The 24,493-nt window shown below is 37.6% G+C and overlaps 1 protein-coding gene across 1 annotated transcript in view; it reads right to left on the bottom strand.

The window, feature by feature from the left end:
• The window catches only part of SORCS3 (sortilin related VPS10 domain containing receptor 3), a 541,760-nt gene that overhangs the window by 90,392 nt on the left and 426,875 nt on the right, over positions 1-24,493 (bottom strand). Inside the window, exons 8-11 of the mRNA XM_081954063.1 lie at positions 13,419-13,508; positions 12,292-12,471; positions 5,190-5,336; positions 4,410-4,512 (exon numbers count right to left, since the gene is read on the bottom strand). Coding sequence (XP_081810189.1) covers positions 4,410-4,512; positions 5,190-5,336; positions 12,292-12,471; positions 13,419-13,508 — 520 coding nt within the window. The remainder of the gene's footprint in view (positions 1-4,409; positions 4,513-5,189; positions 5,337-12,291; positions 12,472-13,418; positions 13,509-24,493) is intronic.

Here is a 24,493-nt window from a genome sequence, read left to right as displayed (position 1 = left end):
AGGTTCCTCTCACACCTATGTGCTACTCATTCCCAACTCTAGGGGGTGGTGCTCATCTCTGTTTTAAAACTAAAGAGCCAGTGCTGTGCAAAGACATCTCCATGGTCCAGCATGACTAAGTGCCAAAGGTGTATGGAACGCTGTTACCTTCCCACCAAAGTGGTCCCTATTTTTCTATTTGCATTTTTTACGTGCTTTCAAATTGCTAGGTTGGCAAAAGCTAGAACAAGTAATGGGAGCTCACTCCATTTTGCAACACTAGGGATTCAAACCACTGAATGGCCGACCTTTCTGATCGACAAGCTCAGTGTCTTAGCCACTGAGCCACTGTGTTCCTGATATGGATATCTTAGAGACCATGTATTTGAGATGTTCTTTATATTTGGGTTGGTGTAATCACATCTCCAACTTCAAAACACACACACATACAAACACACACACACACATACATACACACACATCTTCACATCTTTCTTAAGAATGCCATTTTTAAATCTGCTTTTTTTAAAAAAATAGGCCATTATAGGTAGTAAGCAGTAAGCAATTCATTCACTGTGAGTCTGAATTTCTGCCATACCTCCATCAAACATGTTCTTATTTAGAGAGAAAATTGATTCCTAGTAAATAAGAGTTCTGTTAGACATGTTCATTATGGATTTCATTACTAATTTAGTGATTGCTTTATAAAAAATATCACTAACCTTTTAACCTTTTCCCTCTGGAATTCTTGAATAAAGAAGGCACACTTATACTTTATAAATTATGCAAAGAGAAGCTTATTTATGATACATACCAAGTATTTTATTTTAATAACTGTCTAAAAATGTCTGTTCAGTTGAGTCTACTAATAATTTTGATGGTGTTTTCAGGTGTACAATCCCTTTTGCACCCCTGTAAGAAATACCACATTGCACATAGAATTTAGACAACCAAAATTTTCTCCTTAGAATCAGCAGTCTTGTTTCTACATATGTAGACAAGGAGTTCTTTCTAATGTTAACTTCTGCCCATCTTCATAAGCAAAGGGCAAAGTTTTCTTGATTAGAAAAAAAACATACCAAATGGATGAGTGCAAGGACAAGTTCTTTTTCGAAATTTAATCCAGCTATGATTGTTGATCAAATTACAGGGGGGAGGGGGTGTATTTTCGTAATTCATAGGATTAGATTTCAATAAACACATAATTTAAATCGATTCCAATTTTCTCTCTATATGTCAAATCTAACAAGTTTGTACTATATAGAGAACTCTGTAGCTTGTAACTATCTTTGTCTTTTTTATATAGATTATTGGTACAAGGGAAACATGGACAATAGATAATCCTAGTTATCATCATCATTGTCTATCTACTGCAGGATGAAGGCTTCTTTTCCATGTTTCCAATCAATGAGGTCTTGAGCTTACTTTTGCTAGTTGGACATCATATTTGCTGATCTCATTGCTCCATCTTATTTTAGATCTCTTTTGCGGACGCTTTTTATCAAGTGGAATTCATTCTATAACTGCCTTACCCCACCTGCCATTAACTAATCCTAGTTATATAATTATATAACATAATATACTACAGTTATATAATGCATCTCCATCCAGAAAATATCATATTAGAAAGCCAATCTGGTAATACTAGTTGGTCTGAAAAATTTGTCATTTTATCAACCCATTGCTACTTTTCAGTTTGAGCTATGTACTATTACCTTGTCGCTGGCCAATCTAGTCAAAGAAACTTGTTTACACTTTAAGCCTCAGCATGTAACAGCCATATACAAATTTATTGTGCGCGTGAATGTAATAGGATAATAGCTGAGCTCCTATAAACAGCAATATGCCAGCTGTCTGACATTTCTGGGAAATTACAGAACACATGCCAAGGTATAAATACAAGTTATCTATAGTGACAACAATTCAACAATTTTTTGTAACCTTGGACATCTCTTGCTGAATGAAACATGCTGAGTACCCTGCATCAAGCTGGTTGATGATGGCTACCCTGATGAGAGAGCATAGTGTGAGCAGGTAACTGCGAGATATACAGGTGCTGTGATGGATATGAGGTTAATTATCAAGGCCAGGCACTGCTGGCATTTAATATAATAACAGGCTGTTATTAGAATCATGTGATCAGTTAAAGATAGGCTTTATTGAAAAGCACAGAACATCAAATACATGACAACTAAGTGTTCTCAACTTCTTTTTGATAAGGGAAGAAACAGTCCATCAATTATGAGTAATAACTCATTAAGTTCCAGTCATGTGTACTGTACAACTATTGCTATCGCCATGCAGCTTTATTGTAAGGAAATGTCCAGAAGTATACACAGTGGTTGCCAATCACTCCATTTCCCAACCATAACAACCCCAGTACAAAGTTTAAATGGACCATTGCTTAAGATAAGGGGTGCATTACACCACAGCAGTCCTTCTTTGGTTCAATAGAATATACAGTAACATGGTGGTGTTTCCAAGAAACTATGCTACTGAATAACAGTCTGAGGGACAGATTCCGCGCCCCCCCCCCATATTCTTTAAATTGCCAGACTCAAAAGAAATCATGATAGTCTAGATTAGATATAGTGGTATATAAAATATATTGTTTCAATATATCCAACATTTGCACAAACACCTGGTTGTTTTCAATGCTTTTTTTATTATCTCTGGTGGTACACATCCCTTTTCCAGGATTTACCTCCAGGTTTCAATATATCACTTCTGTTTTAGTATGAAGTCAATGCAAGCCAATAGGCCAAAGTAGCAGTACAATAGTGTGGAGGAGTGCATATAAGGGTCAGTCTGATGCATGGATTGATGCTATTTCATAAATTTTGGGAAATTATCGGCCTCTGAGATAAAATATGTTAATTTTACATATTTTGATTACATGAATTAGAAAACAGGCGATAAAGGTGCTGGTTGGCTAAAGTTTTCAAGATGTTTCACAATAAAGATTTATACACAGGCAAGTGTATATATGCCTACAAGGGAGGAAGGTGTCTAATGACCATGATGACTCGTAACTTCTCGACAAAGTATGGTAAAACAATGAAAATGGTACCATATGGAAATTTATAAATTTATCTTCATTTTGAGAATAGCAAGGCAGATGACTATTAAAAACATGTGGAAATTTCCTTGGGTCCTTTAAAGCACTTGGTGCAAACATGTCACTGAAAATTCTTTTCTTACACTTGCAGTCCATGCTCGCTGATTCCTGCTGGAATCTCCCCAGGGGGAAATCTTACTGCAGTTCATAAGAGAAAAGCCAAAAAGATTTTTCCCCAATAAAGATGGAACCTTGTCATTTAATCTGACCTTAGAGCTTGTCAGTTTTTCATGCAAAAAGCATGAAAATGTTACATGAAAAACCAATAAATGAATGGAAAGTTATGTTATCGGTATCAATAGAAAGATAAATTTATAATGATTATTGTGGCACCATTCTCATATCACATTTTTCAGAAAGGTTATGGAGCCTAATTGAACATCCCTTTTAATTTTGAATTATTTTGATGTAATTTTGATCTGAAGCTGTATCTTTGAAACTGGAGCCAATTAATACTCAGGACTTAATATTTCCTTATTAGTGACCCAATTCTGATAAAATTTAGTAACTTTCATTTCTGAGGCTTTCTCATTGTAGATTATATTCCAGGAATATGAATAGCAAAAAATAAACAAAACTCTGAAATATAGACCAAAACCAATCAGCTAGCAGTTAAAAATACAGCAGTCTAAAGATTTTTCAGATTAAAATACCCAGAATAAATCGTCATAACTTGGGACCAAAATAATGTGAAATAGGTACCAAGAACATCTTTATAGGCTGGACTTTTCATACTTGGGTGACAAAATTGTCCACACTTCAAACTTTATTGCTACATAGTGCATTTATAATAGCTATTTGTAGAATAGATTCGACAGAACTCCCGTTATGGATAGGCTGGGGAAAGACCCTCTTGGTATTCAGACAGAAAGTTTGGAGAAAATATCAACAGTGAGTGAGTGAGTTAATGTATGTGTGTATGAGTGAATTAAATAGTCTGGAAATGCAGCCATATAAAGATTGGAGATGATGCATTGTAGTCCTGCTGCAGGCATAAAGCCAACTTGATGACATTGGGCCAGTCACTCTCTCTCAACCCTAGAAAGGATGCCCTGGAAAAAAAACTTCTAAAATCTTTCCAGAAAACTCCAGGGTGCTATCCAGATTGTCACCAAAAGTAAACAAAAAACAAATCAGACTTGAAGGCACTCAATAATTAAATAAATAATGAATAAATAAACAAAGCTCTACCTATAGCTGTACATTGCTCAGAATGTCCAAATGCAGCTAACATTATTCTATCAGGTGTGCTTGGGAAGCAGGCATATATTTGAAAAGAACAGGAAGAACTAAATAAAGCCATTTTATTTACCTGTAGCAACCAGAAGTCCAGGGACTGTCTCTTTGCTTGAAATGCTGCCTGAAGTGTAAGGGTTTTCAGGGACTTGCAAATGTAAGTGCAAGGAACAGAAAGGCTGAAAGAATGGAGAAATTGTATACACAGCTGTTGATAAATCGACCTTAAGGATATAGACTAATCTATCCTTTTGGTATCAAAGTTCAAATGTTCTTCATTCAAAAATATAATTATCCCCACCAACAAAACGAACACCAACAATTTATTTCCAAAATTAAATTATTATTGCTGCTTATGTGGGTTTCCACCTGACAGTAGCATGAAAGGTGTTCTGGTTTCTGTATTGTACATATTATGGAAATAGTTATGAAAATCATCTTCTCCAGAAACTTTCTAGACACCCAGTATTATTCAAGAGTTTTCTTTTCATGGATTTTCAGTTGCAATGGCAGATAATAGTTCAGACCATATGGTATGATTTGTTTCTGGTTTGACTTTAGAAAAGTAAAATTACTAAATCACTTTGCTTTCTATAGTTGGAAACATCACTGCATAATTAAATAATAATCTTTCCAGGCCCTCCTTCTGTAGAAAGCAATACAATGTAAAGTAAATTCACAGCCTGTTATTAAATGTTCATAATGTTTCCCTGAATATTTTTTTGTGGAGAACAGGGAACCATTAACTATGCAGGGTTGAATTTCAAGGAAGTATTCCATAGACATCAATACATTTTCTATTTGGGCTTGGGAAATTGACCCCAAAATTAGAGCTTGTAAATTTTCAATCACTGACCAGTATACAGTGAATTGGGTCCCCTCTGAGGTCAGAATCTGGAGCTTTTAGCAAACGCCAGTCTCTTCCTTTGTTATAGGTGATGAATGTTTTTATTTGGTCTTCTACTTTCTTGTTAGCCAGCAATATGCCTTTGATCCCTGCTACCTAGGAAAAATGATAAGAAATGAAAAACCATATTGCATGATTAGGTAAAGACAAGACATAACTAAGTGGTGCATAAGCATATATTAAAAGTCTAAAGAATTGCTTAAAGCAAATGTATTCAACATAAGCAACTAAACACTTTCTTATTTATTTTCTGAGATCTATTTTCCAAAATGAAAATGTCCATTGGATGTTCCATGTTGCACAATCAGTGTTATCAGAAAAATTCAAAACTTTGGGAGCTAAACAAGCAAATCAAGAAATAAATGTATATAATACATCCATTATTTAAAGAGTGGCTTTCTATCCATTGTGAGCATATAAATGTCAATATAACCATCTGGCAGACAATGAGAAATATCTGTACTCTAGCAAGAACATTTTCAGGTCATATAGAAATCATATGTAATTTTTAAAAATAAAATTAGAAAGGAATGTCAATGGACTCATTTTTTCTTGGTAATATATTTTAATGGAAAACCATTTCATTCAGGAAACTTGCTAAATAAAATTAAAAGCTTTACATAATCCATAGTCTGAAGCCAATTAATTCAGAAATACATCTCTATTGCATTACCTCAAACTCCATCTAATCCAGAATTAACCAAAGTAAGGATCACAGACTGCATGAAAGTGTTTATATGAAAAGCACTGTCCATGAAACCTCAGATGTTCTTGCACAATTGACTAACAGTTGATCATAATGATCAAGAGGGAATGCATCCCTGGTTTTAAGAAGGAGAAAATATACCATCTATTTATCATGAATCAGATGATTACGGGACTTACCACCATTAACAATGAAAAACAAGCAACCTTAGTCAGATTTAAAGGGAAAGAAGATACTTTTCCCTTTTCCCTGCTGATTTATTTGTATATATAGTGTTTGGCATATCATACATATCATAGTGCTATATATTAACACTTCTATATAAACCAGATATTGTGTAAAACACAATAAAATTTAAATATTAAAAAGATCTATGTTCAAATATCTAGGTCATCTAAGCATTGAAATGCAGCATTGTTTATATTTTTAAAAAATCAGATACTGGACTATGCCATCAGCTTATAGCTAGTCACGATTTGACCTACAGCTTGACATGGGACCCTGCAGTCAAACTGAGTCACACTGCTGGCAGCCAGACTACTCTGTAGATTTTCCTAGCTCTCAAAATACATGACAAGGAATCTGCTGAAAATCATGCCTTTTACTGCAGTGAGAAGTCATAAAAGCAGAGTTTCTAGGATTGCAAATATTTGTGTTACTCCAAGAAATAGTATTCAAAATTGCTGAGAGAAAACTAAGGAGAAGAGATTAATATATATGTGACTGAACGGTGCATCAGTCTGTAGGTGCACATCTGCAAGTCTTTGATCTAGTAGCCAGGGAAGATAGCCCTTTTTTTAGTGATGGCCACAATCAACTGAACAGCTAATTGTATAAAGGCAGGTCACTGTTTAATTTGGCAATACAATATCAGAATGATTGCACATGTTTTCATATGCTCCCATGTCACCATTCTGTTCAGAAGAAGAGTGATGCACTTGGATAATGCATTCTTTAGGATTCTTCAGGTAAATATGAATATGAACTGAAGAATGAGAATTCCAGAAATGGAACAATTTTTAACATATTGCAACGTAGATTGGAGACACAGATGGTATTTTATGCAGAAAAAAATGGAATTGTGAGAACTACATTGAAATATTGCTGTTTCAGCCAGTAATGAAATTTTAAAAATCATTTAAATTAAAGGAAACATAGAAGTCTTATATAAAGTCATTATCCTTCTAGTTAGGAGCTAATATACTCAATCCTGAAATATTTATGCAATGTTCACAAAATTGCAAAAATATGCAAAAATATCCTAATATTTAAAGGGGAAAATGTTACTGAGACTTAAGATACTACTGATCATCTGCTTGTTGTTGATTGCAGAATGGTTTACAATCAGAGATGGGTTCCTACCGGTTCGGATCGCTTTGGCTGAGTAGGTAGTTACTATGCTGGCCACGCCCCGGAACCAGTTCTATGTGTGGTGGTGTAGGCACCACCATCTTGTTTTTTGCTTCTGCACATGCACATAAGCGTTTTTACCTACTGTGCATGTGCGCATAGTGTGCATAAAGCAAGTGCTCATGCAAAGCGCATCCCGGTAGAAGAAGCCAGAACCCGCCCCTGGTTACAACAAGTGTAATTTAGTTGGTAATGGTAATTCTTTCACTTAGTGGCTGCGGATATAGCAATTGTGTCTGGGATGTTTCTGATCTTGGAGTTTAAATGCTGGGAGAACTGGTTGCCATAAAGATGCAAGCAGTAGAAGCAGGATCAGGTCAATAACATAGCTGGATGCTGACTTGAGCAGAGCCCATTTTTTTTGTAGCTCATGCACTACAGTCAAAACTGCAAACAATATGAATTTTTAGTTATTTCCCTTCATAACTGACTGTAGGTTTTAAGCGGCACACATCTAAGCTACCAGATAAGTTTATTCCTCTGGAAACTACCATTGAAAGGACTGTAGATTTTGAAATCTGGATTCAGAGATTTTCCATCTATTCCAGTCTTGAATAAGGTAACACTTTCTCAAAAAAAAAAAAAACCCAAAGTAAAATGAAACAAAAAACAATAAAATCCAAGAAGCCTTTTAGATTCATGACTAAGATCAGATTGGGACCATGGCTTGGAGAATCTTTAAGAAATCCATATTGTCTGCAAATTGCATCATTTCCTATATCAGGAGGCCCTATTCACTATCACACATATTTTGATTGTATGTATCTTCTGAATGTATCTTCTGTACTACTGTAATGTGGTCTACAAGGGGATGCCCTTGAAGCCTACCCAGAAGCTATAGCTGGTCAAATATACAGTAGATAAGTAGCTATGGACATATATGTCCATTTAACATTTCTGCCTCATGGTCTGAATTGGTTAGCAATTGGCTTCTGGGTACAATTCAAGGCCCTGAGTTTTCCCAGATGTGCCAATATGACATTTCTAATAAAATGGAATTTTGAGGGAACTGAAGCCTCAGAGTCTTCTTTCATTAGGGCTGCTACTTGGAACCGTGACAAATCCAATAAGATCCAATAGGGTCAGAATATTTTGACTCATGTCTCTTAAACAATACCCTCTTCTGGTCATGCCTTCTCTGTTGCTGTGTTTTTGCTATGGAATAGCATTCCTTCTTAGATATGGATGGCCCTGGCCCTGACTCCACTTGCTTTAAAGAGCTGGTTTATTCCCCAAGAATCAGAGTTGAAGATTTAAGAAAATTGGTGGTGGATTTTGGCATGTTTTAATTATACTTTATAGTATCAATGATAATGAGTCATTTGGGGGCCAGTAGAATTGTACATAAATCAAATAACAAAATAGCTAAATGTTTGCTATTTATGTGATTTTTTTAAAGCTACGAATAAATATATATATATTCCCTTTTTCATCTTGCTGAGATAGTTAACTGGCATATTAATTTTGAGGAAGAGGAGGAAAGCTAGGCCATTCTTCCCTCTTGTTCAAAACAAACAAATACAGCTTTCTCAAGCCAAAATGTTCTGTACCAATTCTATAGGGTTAGGATTAGGGTTAGTTATAATAATAAGATATTAAATTGTTTGTTTGAATACTACCAAAGAAACAGTGTGACCTGAACTTTTACATTTGCAATAGCTTCTCAGCACTCTGGTAAATCTCAAATCTATATACTCTCAGTTTCTTGGATTTTTGAAATGTTTCAAAGTTAATTAATCCACCCTTTATCAGCCTGATGCTCTGCAGATATACTGGGTGTTCAGTTTTCAGAATTCCCAGTCTACATAGTAAGCATTAATATATTGCTAGAGGTTCTGACACTATTAATACCTGTATTTTCAGGACATCTAGTTAGCGAAGACTGGATCAGGGATTACATTTAATTTTTCAGACATCCAATAAAAGAATATCAAAAATGAAATGTAACTGGTGTGCCTGCTTTTAGATCCTTCCCCTCCACCAACTTGCCCCAATTTAGCTCATTCTTAGAGAAAAAATAATAATTTATTCCACAAATCAACCCATTGAATTACCTTTCATACTGGCAGAAAAATGAAAAACATCTCAGAAAAAGGGCTTTTTTTAAAAAAAAAGAAAATGAATGTAATTTTAAGTACAGCAAATGTTTCTCACAAAGGCTTCCATCATTGCCCAACTATAGATAGAGACCTATTTTGGAAATTCACCAGAGACGTGAGTGCAAAATATCCTATCAAAAAACAAATTGCTTTTTAAGAACGCATAAGAGAACTTTAATCTCATCTCCAGAGAAATTCCTGATTGGCAGCAGAACTCCTAAACCTTTGCTTCCCCCGGCCCCCGCATCATAGGAATTTCACAATCCCATTTTATTCTTCTTTATTGTACAGACATTGCTGGTTTCTGCTATAGCTCTGATTCTGAACTGTGCTCCTAATAAAAAGAAAGGGATATTTATTTCAAAAAATCCAGCTGTTGTAAATCTTGATTAGATCTCAGTCTCCCCTCTGTTCTTGTGTGTGTGTGTGTGTGTGTGTTTGTGTGTGTACATGTACTGTAAGTATAAATATTTGTTTATTTAAAATATTATATACATTCCTTCAAAATTAGAAAAATGCCTGAAACTAAAGCTTAGTTCCATACTTAGGCAGCATGATCAGTTTCCATCCCTTTCCTTTCCTTTCCTTTCCTTTCCTTTCCTTTCCTTTCCTTTCCTAGTTACAATATATTCTCTCTCTGTCTCTCTCTCTCTCTCTCTGTCTCTCTCTCTCTCTGTCTCTCTGTCTCTCTGTCTCTCTCTCTCTCTCTCTCTGTGTATGTGTGTGAGAGAGAGAGAGAGAACAATATACAGTATACAGTGACGTGCAGTCAGGTGAGGCAAGTGAGGCACAGCCTCACCACTCTCATCATGAAAAAAAAAAGTAAAAGGAAAAAGCTGAGCTAGTTACTGCCTCACCATGGATGACTCTGCTTAACTGTTAAAAAAAGCTGGAAAAGGTACGTGTGGGTTGGAGGGAGGGGGAGGAATTCAAACTTCATCCCCCTGGTGCTGTGCAGGCCTTTGGGCACAAGCGAGCCAGAAGAACCCTGGCTCGCTTGTGCTCTCCCTCCCCAAGAGTAGTTTGATTGCAGGCAGAGCCATGTTGTGGGGCCGGTGTGTGTGCTACAGCATGGCTCTTTGCCTGGCTTCCTGCCTCCTCCTGTGGTCTCCTCACTGGTGCTCTCCCTCCCCAAATGTAGTGACTTCCTCCCCAGGCCCCCATTCATTTCTCTCTCACACACACACAGCTGGATAAAACTATATAAAAATCTAGCCCAGCTTCAATGATTACAAGTTTGAAAAGACAACGTGGCTCCGCCTGCAATCAAACTACACTTGGGGAGGGAGAGCACAAGCGAGCACTGAGGAGACCACAGGAGGAGGCAAGAAGCCAGGCAAAGAGCCATGCTGTAGTACACACACTTCCCCCCAGCCTCTTTCTTTTGGAAGGCTCGGATCGGCTCCCCTCCGGCTTCTCTGCCTCTCCTCTCCTCCCAGCCTGCCAGCAGGAGGTGGTGGGTGGGCTTTATTGTGTTCCAGGCATTTCCCACCCAGACAGCAGGCTGCATTTGCAATGGTGGAGGTGTTTGGGAAAGGCAGCAGGGGAATGGGGGGGATGGCAGAGGAGCTGCTTTCAAGCCACTGGAAAAGATATCCAATCCAACTTTTGTGTGTGGAGGGGTTTGTTTGAGAGTGAGTGAGAGAGGGAAGGGGTAGGAGAGATAGTCCAATCCAACTTCTGTGTGTGTGTGTGTGTGTATGTGTGTGTTTGAGAGAGGGGGAGGAAGGGAGAGAGGGAGGAAGGAGGGGAAGGAGAAGAAAAAGAAAAAGAAAGAAGGAGCAAAGGAGAAAAACAAATGCTGTCGCTTTAAATTGGAACTGAGCATGCCTGGCTGTGGAATTCTGGGAGTTGAAGTCCACAAGTCTAAAAATATTTGAAACCCAGCACTGTGTCAGTGCGTCACCAGTCATAAACCTCACCGCACGTCACTGACAGTATAATGTTGAAAAGGATTTGTATTGTATGTGTATAAGTGTACATAAATATATGTTACTGTGAAAGTCCGAAATCTGGTGAATGTCGACATTCACCGGTGAATGAAAGTCCGAAATCTGGTGAATGTCGACATTCACATAGTCGCTTGGTGTATGTCCTTATCCTCTCGACACCCTTACCCTAATACCCTTACCCTAATACCTCGGCTCCTCGCTTCCTTTTAAGTGTCTTCTATTCACGGGCTTTTTTTTTTTAAACCTCCGATCCTGCGTGGTTAGAACAAGTTGTTTCCAGGACAGCGAATTGAAAAGCCAAAGGAAAGCGTTACGCTGAGATTTTGGACTTTCACAGTAACAATATGTCACCGTGAAAGAGCGAAATTGGTATGTGTCGACATTCACCGGTGAATGTCGACATTCACCAACATTCACCGGTGAATGTCGACATTCACCAATTTCGGTCTTTCACGGTGACATATACACGTATATGGATGTATATATGTGTCTGTGAATATGGTTTTTCTTCTTCTCATTAGGCTAGGAAGTGGGGAGATGAAAAACTGAAAACTCTGCTCCCTTGCTTCTAAGGCTAAGCTATATAATGAAGTAACAATACAGAAATTATTTTAACTTCTGCATTATTTACTTTTAATTGTCCGAAAGACATAATCTGTTGCAAAAGACTTATCTCTTTCACAAGTGAGTTAGGGGGGGAAATGCCAGGTGAGACGTTCCTGAAAGATAGAATCTACTAAGGTGCTATCCATAAGCATAGCGAAAATTTAGGATTTGATAACACAGAAAAAAAGGGGTTTTGAGACTGCAGCCCTTTCAGAGTTCAGCTATTCCCCTACGGATATAAGAGGACAAGTTGCCTCATAATGACTTTGGGTGCATACCTCATAAAGATCAATGATGACATTCCCTTCTAGTCCTCGGTTGCTCTTAACATTCTCCAAGGCTAGTGTGAAGTAGACTCCACGAACATCAGAAATGTAGAGGTTGTATGTTTCATTTTGGTTCCATTCCTGAACTGCAGCAAACACCTGATTCTCATCTGTGCTGATAATATGCATGTCCTGTTAAGGAAGATAAAAGACTTATTACTTCCAATCTTTATATTTCTTTGCCCTTTGGGACACAAAGCAATTATCATGCCTTATGCCACTGCAGGGGAAAGATCATGAGTTATGAGTGATGTTAAACAATTTTCCATTAGACCAAGCCAATGAATTATGACATTCAGGTATTCTTATTTGTATGTTTCTTAATTTTAAATTGGCTGCAGGGTGGTCAGTGGGGAAGAAGAAGACAGATTCCAGAATCTTTATAGAAGTTTCATCCTACTTCATTTTTTATTTATACACTTGCACATTTTTATTGCTCTTCAAAGATTTGTAGCTTCAGAGCCTAAAGGTTTCCTTTGGCCTACAAGAGACAAAGCACAGCTGTCAAGCTAACAAAGACACTGAGCCTGAGCCTAGTTTTTTGGTAACAGCCAGTAACAAAGGTGAACAATTTTTAATACATCCAATGCTTAAATTTAGAGCCGCTATCAATGTAACTCCTAGCTATAGATTTATTTAGTAAAGAGAAGAGCTATCAAAGGCAAATGTCTTTAGTAAAAATGCCATTTCCTATGGGTATATTACTACTCATAGGACTATTTCAATAGAAAATCACAAATGCACTGAATCCATTGATGTCCAGTTGTTTTCAAACACAATCAACCAGTTGCATGCTCATTGCCAAGATGAAATGAAATTATAATGTTATTAGCATAACATTAAAGCAGCTTATCAGCCATGCAACCAATAAGCTTTGGTAGACATCCTCATTTTATTGCATAGATTAAAGAAAGCAAGGTTTCTCGGGTATTTGGATGGTGAATCACATATCAGCAGTCTAGCCATAATTTATTAATCATAGATATTATAGAGATGTAACAAAACAATTTATTTTGTGTATAATACTGTGATAATCAAATATGTTGTTCTTATTTTTGTAGTTGTTGAGATACATTTACCTTTGGTAGTGAATATTTGGGTAATTTTATCTGAGTAAAGGGTTCCCTTTTGTAAGATACATAGTAATTTGCTCTTCCACCAGAAGTTACCTGGATATGGATACAAAGGGATACAATCAATATTAATTTAACATATAAACCATTATTCCATAAGCAAACCTGAAAGCATTTTGCAATTGTCAACCAAAATTGCAAACCAATTTCAAACCAAAATTATTTTATAAAGACATTTAAGGTTCTACAAATGTCTATAGAACACCATCAAGTTAAATTGTTAACCTACAATTACATGGCTCTAGCATTTCATTCTTCTAAACTTGATACGATTTTATCTATGGAGGTTCTAAATAAAGATTTATCGTGTTTCCCCCAAAATACAACCTGTCCTGAAACTAAAGCCTTGCCACGTTTTTCGCGTGGGCAAAAATATAAGCCCACCCTGAAAATAAACTCCCTGGACAACCTCTCCCTCCAGCCAGGCAGAGCACCGCTCACCGACATAGTGGTACCCTGAAGGTGCCAAGCTGCAGGAGCCGGGGGGGAAAGGCGCTCACATTGCTTGGTGCCTTCGGGATACCGCTAGGTTGGGGAGTGGACTTCTGCCTGGCCAGAGGGGGGAGTTGCCGGATGGCTGCTCCCTTACGAACTGGCTCCCGAAGAGCAGGGCATAGCCTCAGGGGCAAAGCAGCCATGAGGTGACCACACTCATGAGCAACTGCCTGGCAAAGCCCCTCTCCAGCCGGGCAGAGCACCATTCACTGACCTAGGGGGTATCCCTAAGGTGCCAAGCCACATGGTGTTCTGCCCACTCCCCAGCTCTCGCGGCTTGGCACCTTAGGGATACCCCCTAGGTCAGTGCATGGAGCTCTGCCTGGCTGGAAAAGGGGGTTGCATGAGCGCCTGCTCCTCTCCCAACAGGCATGCCTCCTAGCATCAACATGTCCGGGACCAGCTCTCCCTGCATCAGCAGCAGCCCCACCACACTCCAAGCATAACTTCTTCTCTGGTTCCAAACTCCAAAACTCAGCTGCCGAGTCTTCCAGCAGTGGCTGCTTTAGAAGTGCGGTCTATGGTTGAGGGCTGGCTGCTGGAACTCTCTGTAAGACACATGGCTTGGCGCCTTAGGGACACCCCCTAGGTCAGTGAATGCACTCTGCCTGGCTGGAGAGGGTGTTTGCCGGGCAGTTGCTCGTGAGCTTGGTCACCTCATGGCTGCTTCGCCCCTGAGGCTGTGCCCGGCTCTTTGGGAGCCAGTTCGCAAGGGAGCAGCTGCCCAGCAACCCCTAAACAATAAGCCCTCCCCTATAATAAGCCTAGGGCCACATTTTGTAAGTAAAAAGAAAATAAGATCCTGTCATATTTTCGGGGAAACCCGGTAGAAAAGTGGGGGTAGAAGGCTGTTGCACCAAGCCCAACTGGCTGTTAAGAAAAAGCCTTTTCTTTAGTTCTAGAAAGATTGCTTTGTAAATTGTTCTAACAACTATTGAAGCCAGACTAAACTGGGGAACTATTTGTTAGATCAAATTATAAAGCAATCAGTTTCTAATCTTGGAAATTGCTTGCTGCCAGCTTGGATTTCTTCAGAACAAGGCATGCTATGTATACTATGTCAGTCTGATCTCTCTTTTTGAGAGCAGCCATTCTAGACAGGTCTTTAAGGACTTATATTATCAAACCCTGGTGTTAAGATAAATCCAAATTACATACATGGCACCCCCTCGTAAATGGTCCTGTGTTGACTTAAATTCCAAATTGGATACCCCTTTCACATTTAAAGTTATTTTAGACAACAAGGCCTACTCCCACAACTTGATTTGCCATTTTTGTGCATAGGGAATTCATTTATTAAATTTATATACTGCATGGCTGCCAAGGACATTAAATGGCTATAGCACTTTCCAGTGAGAAGCATACATTAATTGTAATAGTAATCATATGCAAAGGCTACTGCAATATACTTTGTAGGAATGTAAGATTTATTCATATTCATATTCAACAGAAACATGATGGAAGGTTGAAAATAAAACTCAACATTTAGAATGTGTTAAAAAATCAATGCTCAAAATTGTTGCATTTAATAGCATTGCCACCCAGATATAGAAGAATGATCCAGCTTGATGAACTGAACTTCTTTTTAGTCAGTCAGTCAGTTTAGGAAGGTTCCCATCCTTTAATTCCTCATCAGATTCCAAGGAGAATAGCAATAGCACTTAGACGTATATACCGCTTCACAGTGCCTAACAGCCCTCTCTAACTGGCTTACAGAGTCAGCATATTGCCCCAACAAGCTGGATCTTCATTTTACCAACCATAGAAAGTTAGAAGGCTATCATAGAAGGCTGAGTCAATCTTGAGCCTGGTGAGACTTGAATTCCCAAACTGGAGGCAGCTGGCAGTCAGCAGAAGTAGATAGTACTGCATTCTAACCATTCCGCCACCGCAGTATGTAAGGAGAAGTATGTAAATGAGTTTGCTTGTTTGTTGTTTTAAACCTTAGGACTGGATTACTTCATTTGCTTAGGGTGTTTTTGTTTCATCTGCATTAGAATAAGTCAGAGGTATCAAACTCAAGGCCCAGGAGCCAGATCGGCCCATGGGGTGCTTAGATTTGACCCGCAGGGTCACCCTGGGACATCTGGTTTTCACTGGCAGAGCTCTTGGGCCACCATAGGCACCTCTGACATGAGTGACGAATAGGTCAAACACAACGCTGATGCAGCCCTCAAGGAAATCGAGTTTGACACTCCTAAGTGTTTGACTAAGTGAATGAGAGTTCATTAGCTAAATCATATCAACAGATAATGTAGGAAGAAAGGGTAGCGAGTGAACAATTAAGTGGTCAACAGATAATTAGACATTTTCAGACCTTTGAGGTCAAATTCTAGAGACTTACCAAATTGTATACTAAAGCAGTGAGGCTTGAAATTCAGGGATATCTCATACTTTCCAATATCTTTAAATACATGGTTTTAGTCAGAAGCAAGACCCATTTATTCAAGTTAGCAAGGTAGGAAAGGACTCCTGGCTTTATTATGTCGTGCATACTTAAGCTTTTTATTATAGCAGATCTTTTTAAATTAACAAGGAAATATGCTCTAATTAACATAAATTTCTGTCTTCCTTTTTTCTTATTTCTAATATCACTGCAAGCAAAGTAGAATCTTATTCTATATTCTTTGGAGGGAAAATTACTGTACTAAATATAAATTAGATAAAAATGACTTCCATATACTGTATGTCAATAATACACCAAGAATACTAAAGTCGTCATATTAAAAATCCTAGATTGCTTTTTTTGTTTTAAACATTTAACTCTCCAAATAATTAATTTCAAAATAAATTATAGATAGAAATGATGAAGAAACTGCTACATAATAATTGACAAAGTAATATAAAATTTGCATTGAATCAATGTTGATTTTTAGTCACCTCATGAACATACTTGTTCTTGCTAATTATATAGATTTTTATTCCCTCTGGTAGATGAAAATAAACATTTATGATAACAGCAAGCCCAAACCATTTTTATGTTCCATAAATCAGTTAGGGTTTCAATAGAATTGCCAAAGTTGAGTTGGGAAAATCATATCTTGAGTTTATCCTTTTAACTAGTCTTTATTCCTGCAAAAGTAAATAGCAGTTGCAAACCTAACCTGTGAGGGAGCTCTTTAGTTTTAAGATTGCTGGCTCCAAATAAACAGAATACCAAATTCTGTTTGTGAAGATCAGATACCACTTGGGACAGGCAAGAGGTGAAATCCAGCAGGTTCTCACAAGTTCTGGAGTACCAATAGCAGAAATTTTGAGTAGTTTGGAGAACCAGCAAGTGCCACTTCTCGCTGGCCCTAGAGTGGGGTGGGAATGGAGATTTTGCATTATCCTTCCCCTGCCACACACACCAAGCCACGCCCACCAAGCCACACCACGCTCACCAAGCCACACCACGCTCACCAAGCCACACCACGCTCACCAAGCCACACACGCCCACCAAGACACACCCACAGAACTGGTAGTAAAAAAAAAATGAATTTCACCACTGGGACAGGCCTACAGTCATCATAGTAGAAATTAAATTTTGAATTATCTGATCACAGATATGGAAATTTCCAGGACAAAACAACTAAAATAGTCCATTATCATTTCAGAAATCACTCCAGTAAGAGAAATATCCGTTCAAAAGGGTGGTGAGTATGTCATGCCCGGGTGCTTACTTTTCCTACTGGTTCACAAATGTGAGTGCCCGTCCATGCATTCACTCAGCCTTCTATGCATGTGCTTTGGTTTGAAAACATCCCTAAATACGATGGCACAGAGCCGGGGTGAATGGGCAGGCCCACCTGCTATGTCCACTACTGGTTCAGGTGAACCAGTCCAAACCGGCTGAATGCCACCTCTGATGTCATGTTATCGCTATACCATTCCTGCCACCCAATTACATTAGCAAATATTGAAAATTGAGCTGAGGAGGTGTCTGATGGAAATTTGGTCAGTGAAATTGTATTTATGCCGCTACGCCAACTTTTAGCTCTGGCCTGTTGTATCATAGAGCCCAATGCACAATAAGCAGTGGCTTTTTAAGTTGGGGAGCCCAATACAATGTCCTTGTATTAGATTACAACCAAAAAAGAAATATTACAATACTTCTCTTTTCCCTGCAATGGCCAGGTTGCACACTCCCGTTTTATTTTTCCCTGTCACTTGTTACATCAGTACTTATTTGTATTCATGTTCTATTTTTCTTCACCCAAGAGAAAATAATTCTTCAATGGAAGAGTGGTTATTCTGTAAGTCCTAATAGAAAAATATACCAGGAGACAGCAACATCTTTTATACTTTGCTTTCATTGACTAAAAACAGCCTTCAGTTCCATTCCAAGAGATTGACTTTGATAGAAGCTCACTGTTACATCTATTGACTGATGGCTACTTTCACTAATCAAGATGCTGCATGAAAACACAGCCACTCAAGTTAAGTTCAATAAACATGGCTATCTTACTGCTAATATTCCAGTCAGCTGAGAAGTGAAACAGAGATGTGTGGGTTAGACAGCATCACCACCAGATGGATTGGTAACTGGCTGACCAACCGCACTCAACGTGTAGTTCTCAATGGAACTGCATCTACATGGAGGGAAGTATGCAGTGGAGTACCCCAAGGCTCTGTTTTAGGCCCAGTACTCTTCAACAGCTTCATCAATGATTTGGATGAGGGAATAAATGGGGAACTCATCAAATTTGCAGATGATACCAAGCTGGCAGGAATAGCCAACACTCCAGAAGATAGGCTTAAGATACAGAAGGATCTTGACAAACTTGAACATTGGGCACTATCTAATAAAATGAAATTCAATGGTGAAAAGAGTAAGGTTCTACATTTAGGCAACAAAAACGGAATGCACAGGTACAGTATAGGTGATACCATACTCAGTAGTAGTAACTGTGAAAGGGATCTTGGAGTCCTAGTGGACAACCATTTAAATATGAGCCAGCAGTGTGCAGCAGCTGCCAAAAAAGCCAACACAGTTCTAGGCTGCATCAACAGAGGGATAGAATCAAGATCACGTGAAGTGTTAATACCACTTTATAATGCCTTGGTAAGGCCACACTTGGAATACTGCATTCAGTTCTGGTCGCCACGATGTAAAAAAGATGTGGAGACTCTAGAAAGAGTGCAGAGAAGAGCAACAAAGATGATTAGGGGACTGGAGACTAAAACATATGAAGAACGGTTGCAGGAACTGGGTATGTTTAGCTTAAGAGAAAGAAGGACTAGGGGAGACATGATAGCATTATTCCAATATCTCAGAGGTTGCCACAAAGAAGAGGGAGTCAAACTATTCTCCAAAGCACCTGAGGGTAGAACAAGAAGCAATGGGTGGAAACTAATCAAGGAGAGAAGCAATTTAGAACTGAGGAGGAATTTCCTGACAGTGAGAACAATTAATCAGTGGAACAGCTTGCCTCCAGAAGTTGTGAATGCCCCAACACTGGAAGTCTTTAAGAAGATGTTGGATAGCTATTTGTCTGGAACGGTATAGGGTTTCCTGCCTGGGCAGGGGGTTGGACTAGAAGACCTCCAAGGTCCCTTCCAACTCTACTATTGTATTATTGTATTATTGTATTGTGTTTTAGATTCTCTGCTGTATAATATTTATATGAGTTAAATGGTTGCTACTCTTACCAGAAAAAGAATTTCATCATACTAAGGTTAAGCAAATATTAGGCAATGCTGTTTTGTTGCTTGCAAAGACAAAGGAGACGTTTGCAAATTTTACCTCAATTGTGTAAAGAGGAAGAGCTTACAAATAATTATTCCAAGACCCAGGAAAGTCCTATAAACATCATAAAAATCAATGGCAAATAAGAACTAGAAAAATAGAACAAGTTCCAACCTTTGAATATCTGGAAACATTTTTTTAAAGACTCTGAAAGTTTACAGGAACAGTTTAGAGTTTTCTATGCCAAGGGCAGAAATAATGCCAAGGCAATCCTGGGCTTTTTTTTTATTTTAAGGGAAGTTGATGCATTCCTGCGACCATGAAACTGTTTAAAGCTAAACCTACATCCCAAATAATGTATAGTGTATAGAGGTAAGTCCCTGTAGTGATCTAAAGTTATTGGATGCTGTCAAATCTAACATTTTTCAAGCACTTCTCCAGGTTCTAAACATTCTAATTTTCATGGAAATAAGAATGTTGTCTTTCTTTGGAGATTCTCAATCATCCAGGTCATGGTTGTCCCAAACATGCTTTTCCAAAACACAACTGGACTTTCTTGTTCTTTTTTTTTTCCCACTTCTCATCTAAGAACTGAAGAAGCTTCTTGGGTGAGAAGCAAAATGTGTTCAAGAAAGAAAAAAAGGAAGAAAGTCTAATTGCCTTTTAGAAAAGCACCTTTGGTATAAAAATGTTGCCTCTGTCATCTGTCTTACTGGCTCAAACTTCTCTTTTCCACTAGCCCATTGGCCTTACTAATTCTCCCTAATGACTTCATGCCTCTAATCCTCTCTGATGTCTTGGCATCAAGATGGAAAGTAAAAAAATAATAATAGATGACCTGCATTATTGCTGTCTTTCCACCCACTCTTTGCTACCTCTAAGCCTAGAGAAAATGGCAGCTGAAAGATTTGCTAAAGATTGTTCAATATTGCATGTCAGAGATACTTGAACATTATAGACAATCCACAAGGGTGGGTTACTTCTGGGAAACCTTTAAGATCTGTTAAGAATCTGTTTAATCTGGTTTGCACAGCACATTGCAGAGCTTTATTTTTGACCTACTTTAATATCCTACCCTCCATAGTATTGGATGGAAGAGTTCATAAAACCCCATTTAATGAGAGAAATTGTCCCTGTGGCCAGAATGAACCTTGTACACATATTTCTTCCTTACCCTTTCTTCAAGAACCTATAAACTGGTATGTCTATACCAACTCCTAGCAGAAACTGAACCATCAGTGAAGGACAGGTGGTTTATTTCTGCTCTCCAATTGGAACTCTGCTATTACAAACGGTGTCTCTAAGCTTATTTGCAGCAATTACTATTGGAAGGCTAAGAATGTCCTCTATTCTGTTTTGCTTTATTATATTTCATTCTCTTTTCTTTACTTCTTACATGTATAAGAATATATATTTTAATCAGCAGAATCTATATGGTAAATGTATCATTCTTATTTCATTTGAGTTTGCTTTTATATCTTGTTTGAGGGCTGCAGCTATTTTATGCCTACTGACTATAAATATTTTTCCTTTTCTATTCTTCCAATCTTCCTCATCTCTAGGCCACACCATGAATGAAACTACAAAACTGAAGAACTTTCTTTCTTTAGAGCAGAGGTAGGGAATGATGGCATGGCTGGCTCAGGAATTCTGGGAGTTGCAGTCTACAAATCATAAAAGGACCATTGTTCCCCACCCTTGCTTTAAAGCCTCAATACTTCACAAACTGTCTTCCTACATTCATCTGTAAAGCTTATATAAACAAGCCCTATATAAAAAAGAAAAAGTGACCCTTTCACCTTTCAGAAAAACCGCAAGTCACCTTTTCACTGGTAACTTTGCTAGGCCAAGCTAGCAATTTTTATGCCAGTCAGAAGTTGATTGAAATTCTGCAAATTAGTTTCAATTGCATGCAATTTAACCAGTCTTGGTCCTGGAAGAGCAGTTTTTATCTTCCCTTCTTCTTTCATGCAATTTTCTATTACAATTTCTTCATTTTATAAAATAAACAAGCAGGCAAATGAGAAATTACCTCAATCTCATTAATAAATAGACGAAAAGAAGTTTTCCTACCATAAACAAACAAACAACAAAAAGGTTTTTAAAAGTTACAAAACTTTGAGGACTTATATCACCATGAAAACTGACAACTACTTTCAGAGTTCACTTATAGGAATTTTTAAGTGACTGTTTTCAATTATCTAGCTCAAAGACAGTTTAAAAAGCAACAACACCTAATGGAATCAATGATTGGAATTTGCCTGAACAGCCATGAAAAGGCATTGTTTTAAGGGAATGAAGAAAAATCCATAATCTAGAAAAGGAATATCAAAATCAGTTTTTTTTTCATAAATTTGTTTACTTATACTAAAGATCTTTTTAGATACAGGCTTCATGAAATTTGGCAGGAGAAATTATTCTAAATATAAAACTCTTATGTTTTTAAATTTTGGTATCTTTAAAATAAAATATAGTAAATTTTAATTATGTGACAAAAATATTTATATATTTTTGAATGCTTTCCTTCAGTTCGATTATGTTCATTAAATTGAAAGGAAAAAAAAACCTCAGATATGAATTACAGCATTTCTGTTGGTATGTATTAACCACCCTATTTTCACAGTGAAATCATCTCTCTGGTGCTCTGTGGTCTTCCATGCTCCTCCTATTTTAGATTATCACTAATTCATCCCATTACACTTCTTCAAATTTGGACGAAGGAACAGCCAGAAAACTGAAGCAAGGTTAATAAACAAGTAACACAAGATCAGCATCTTCTCCCTTATTTTATCAATAAAATAAAGTCTAATTTAACATTCCACCCAAAACATTCTTAAGGAAATTTAAAGGTCTTAGAACAAGGTAGAAATCAGATCTTCTCCGAGAAGAAAAAGTAATAATGGGAAATCAGACTTCTCCAACCTTATGTCCTCCAGATCATTTGGGTTTACAACATAGTACATGATGAGACCATGTCTCCTAAAGATTCTGAAAATTTTAGTCCTAGCATAACTCAGGGGAACCAGGTTGGGGAAAGCCAGAGAAATGAATCCAAGGCAGTTGTATCTGGTTACTTAAACAAATCCTTCCCTAACGTGGTTCGAAACAAACAACCACATAACCTTATTGCTGATGAATGGATCAAATGATTTGAATTATGACTAGAGATACAGCATTTTATATTTTGTATGTTTCATATGATCCCATTTTATTCAATTAGTTTTTTGAATGGACCATGGGAATATTCAACATAAACATTCCAAGTACCATTTTTTTCATTCTGGAATACTTACTTTAAGAAGGATGCAATGTTAATGAAAGTAAAATAAAGCAAAGTTCTCTATTATATCAAACCTTTTCTGCCTTTTATGATTTCCAATAAAGTACACAAAAATATCTTGGTAGATAAGGTTTTTTTTTTCTTTCTCAAAAATTCAGCCTGTTGGACAACTGTAGCATCAATAATACACTCCGCCATCATATTATCTCTAGACAAGTGGCACATATCTATAGATAAGCTGTCATTCAAAAGTGCCACTGAGACTCTCCATAATGCTACCTTTCACAGAAGGAGTGAAAAAAGATTATCCTTTCAGAGCCAATATTTTTGAACTACAAAAATTTTACCATTAAAGCTGCAATGAGCCACATTTTAATAAAGACATGTAAATTGTTTTGTCTTGAATTATTTTGTCTTGAACTAGCAATAGATACAAGAACAAAATCTGTCTGAAGACTTGAGCATCAATCCTGCATTGCCAGGATAAATCACAGCCCTATTTTCTTCGGTGAGTGCTACATTATAAATCAGGGCATTTTTCCCCAAAAGCCAAGAGAGAGAAAAGTATCAAGCCCTACATTTTATCAGAAATTCCGTTCTCTTCAGTTCTCCTGAGAGACTTTTACTTGCTAACACCCACCCACTCCCATTCTGCACCATTCTAATTTTATACAAAGGGAAAAACCTTGTAAAATAGCAAATCTTGGAGAAGACTTGGATTACTACAGGGTAAAGCCTAAAGGAGGCTTTATCTCCTTACTTCTCCATCCAATTTGCAAATGTAATCTTTTGTTCAATGTTCCCTGTAGGGATAAAATTCCTACTGTAGAGACATTATGTTAAAGATTGTTTAGATTATAAAACCAACACTAATACTAAACATACTGTAAGAGGAAAGGTTGATCCTGACTGGGGTTGCAAGCTCCAGTCAGAAGACAATTAAGGTAATCTAAGTTGAGAAGTCAATTGTTCTTTTTTTGGAATAATTGCAAAGGATGATCCTGAAGTCCTCCACCACCTTCACGTGGTGAAGGGAAGATTCCATATAAATACTATGATTTTTCTGCCAGCCACCTTAAAAAAAATAAGAACATCTCTGTGCTGAGATTTTTTTTCTCTAGCTAAAGTAATCTGTACCAACTAGATGACTTGCTCTGATCATTTCTCTTCCTTGAAAACTTTTGCTTATTGCAGCAATTTGTCTGACATTTTGAAGATCAAATCTCTTTAATGCAGGAGTCATTATGACCACTTAACAAGCTGAGGTCTGTTGGAATTCTTCTTGCAGTTTCAGCCCAAGGGAAGCTGATGGGTCTTCCAAAAATTGAAATTAGTCACACCATGGCTGTTAGAAAAATAGCCTTCTTTAGTCCCCCAACTGAAGCTAGTGTATTCAGAAAATGAAGCTTCACTTTCCACTGATAGGGTCCCCCTTTATCACTCTGCAAATAGTCCTATCCCCAATTTTCATCAGCAAGAATGATAAGATGTAAATGTATTCTTGACATCTATTCTCTCCCTCAACCCCTTATCTATTATTTATGTGTATATAAGTTGTTTTTCAGTCCACCTTTCGTT

The sequence above is a fragment of the Natrix helvetica genome, assembly GCF_964273705.1.
Source record: "Natrix helvetica genome assembly, chromosome: 5".
Lineage (NCBI taxonomy): Eukaryota > Metazoa > Chordata > Lepidosauria > Squamata > Natricidae > Natrix > Natrix helvetica.
The sequence above is the reverse complement of the archived record's forward strand: the minus strand, read 5'-3'. Positions and strand labels throughout refer to the sequence as shown.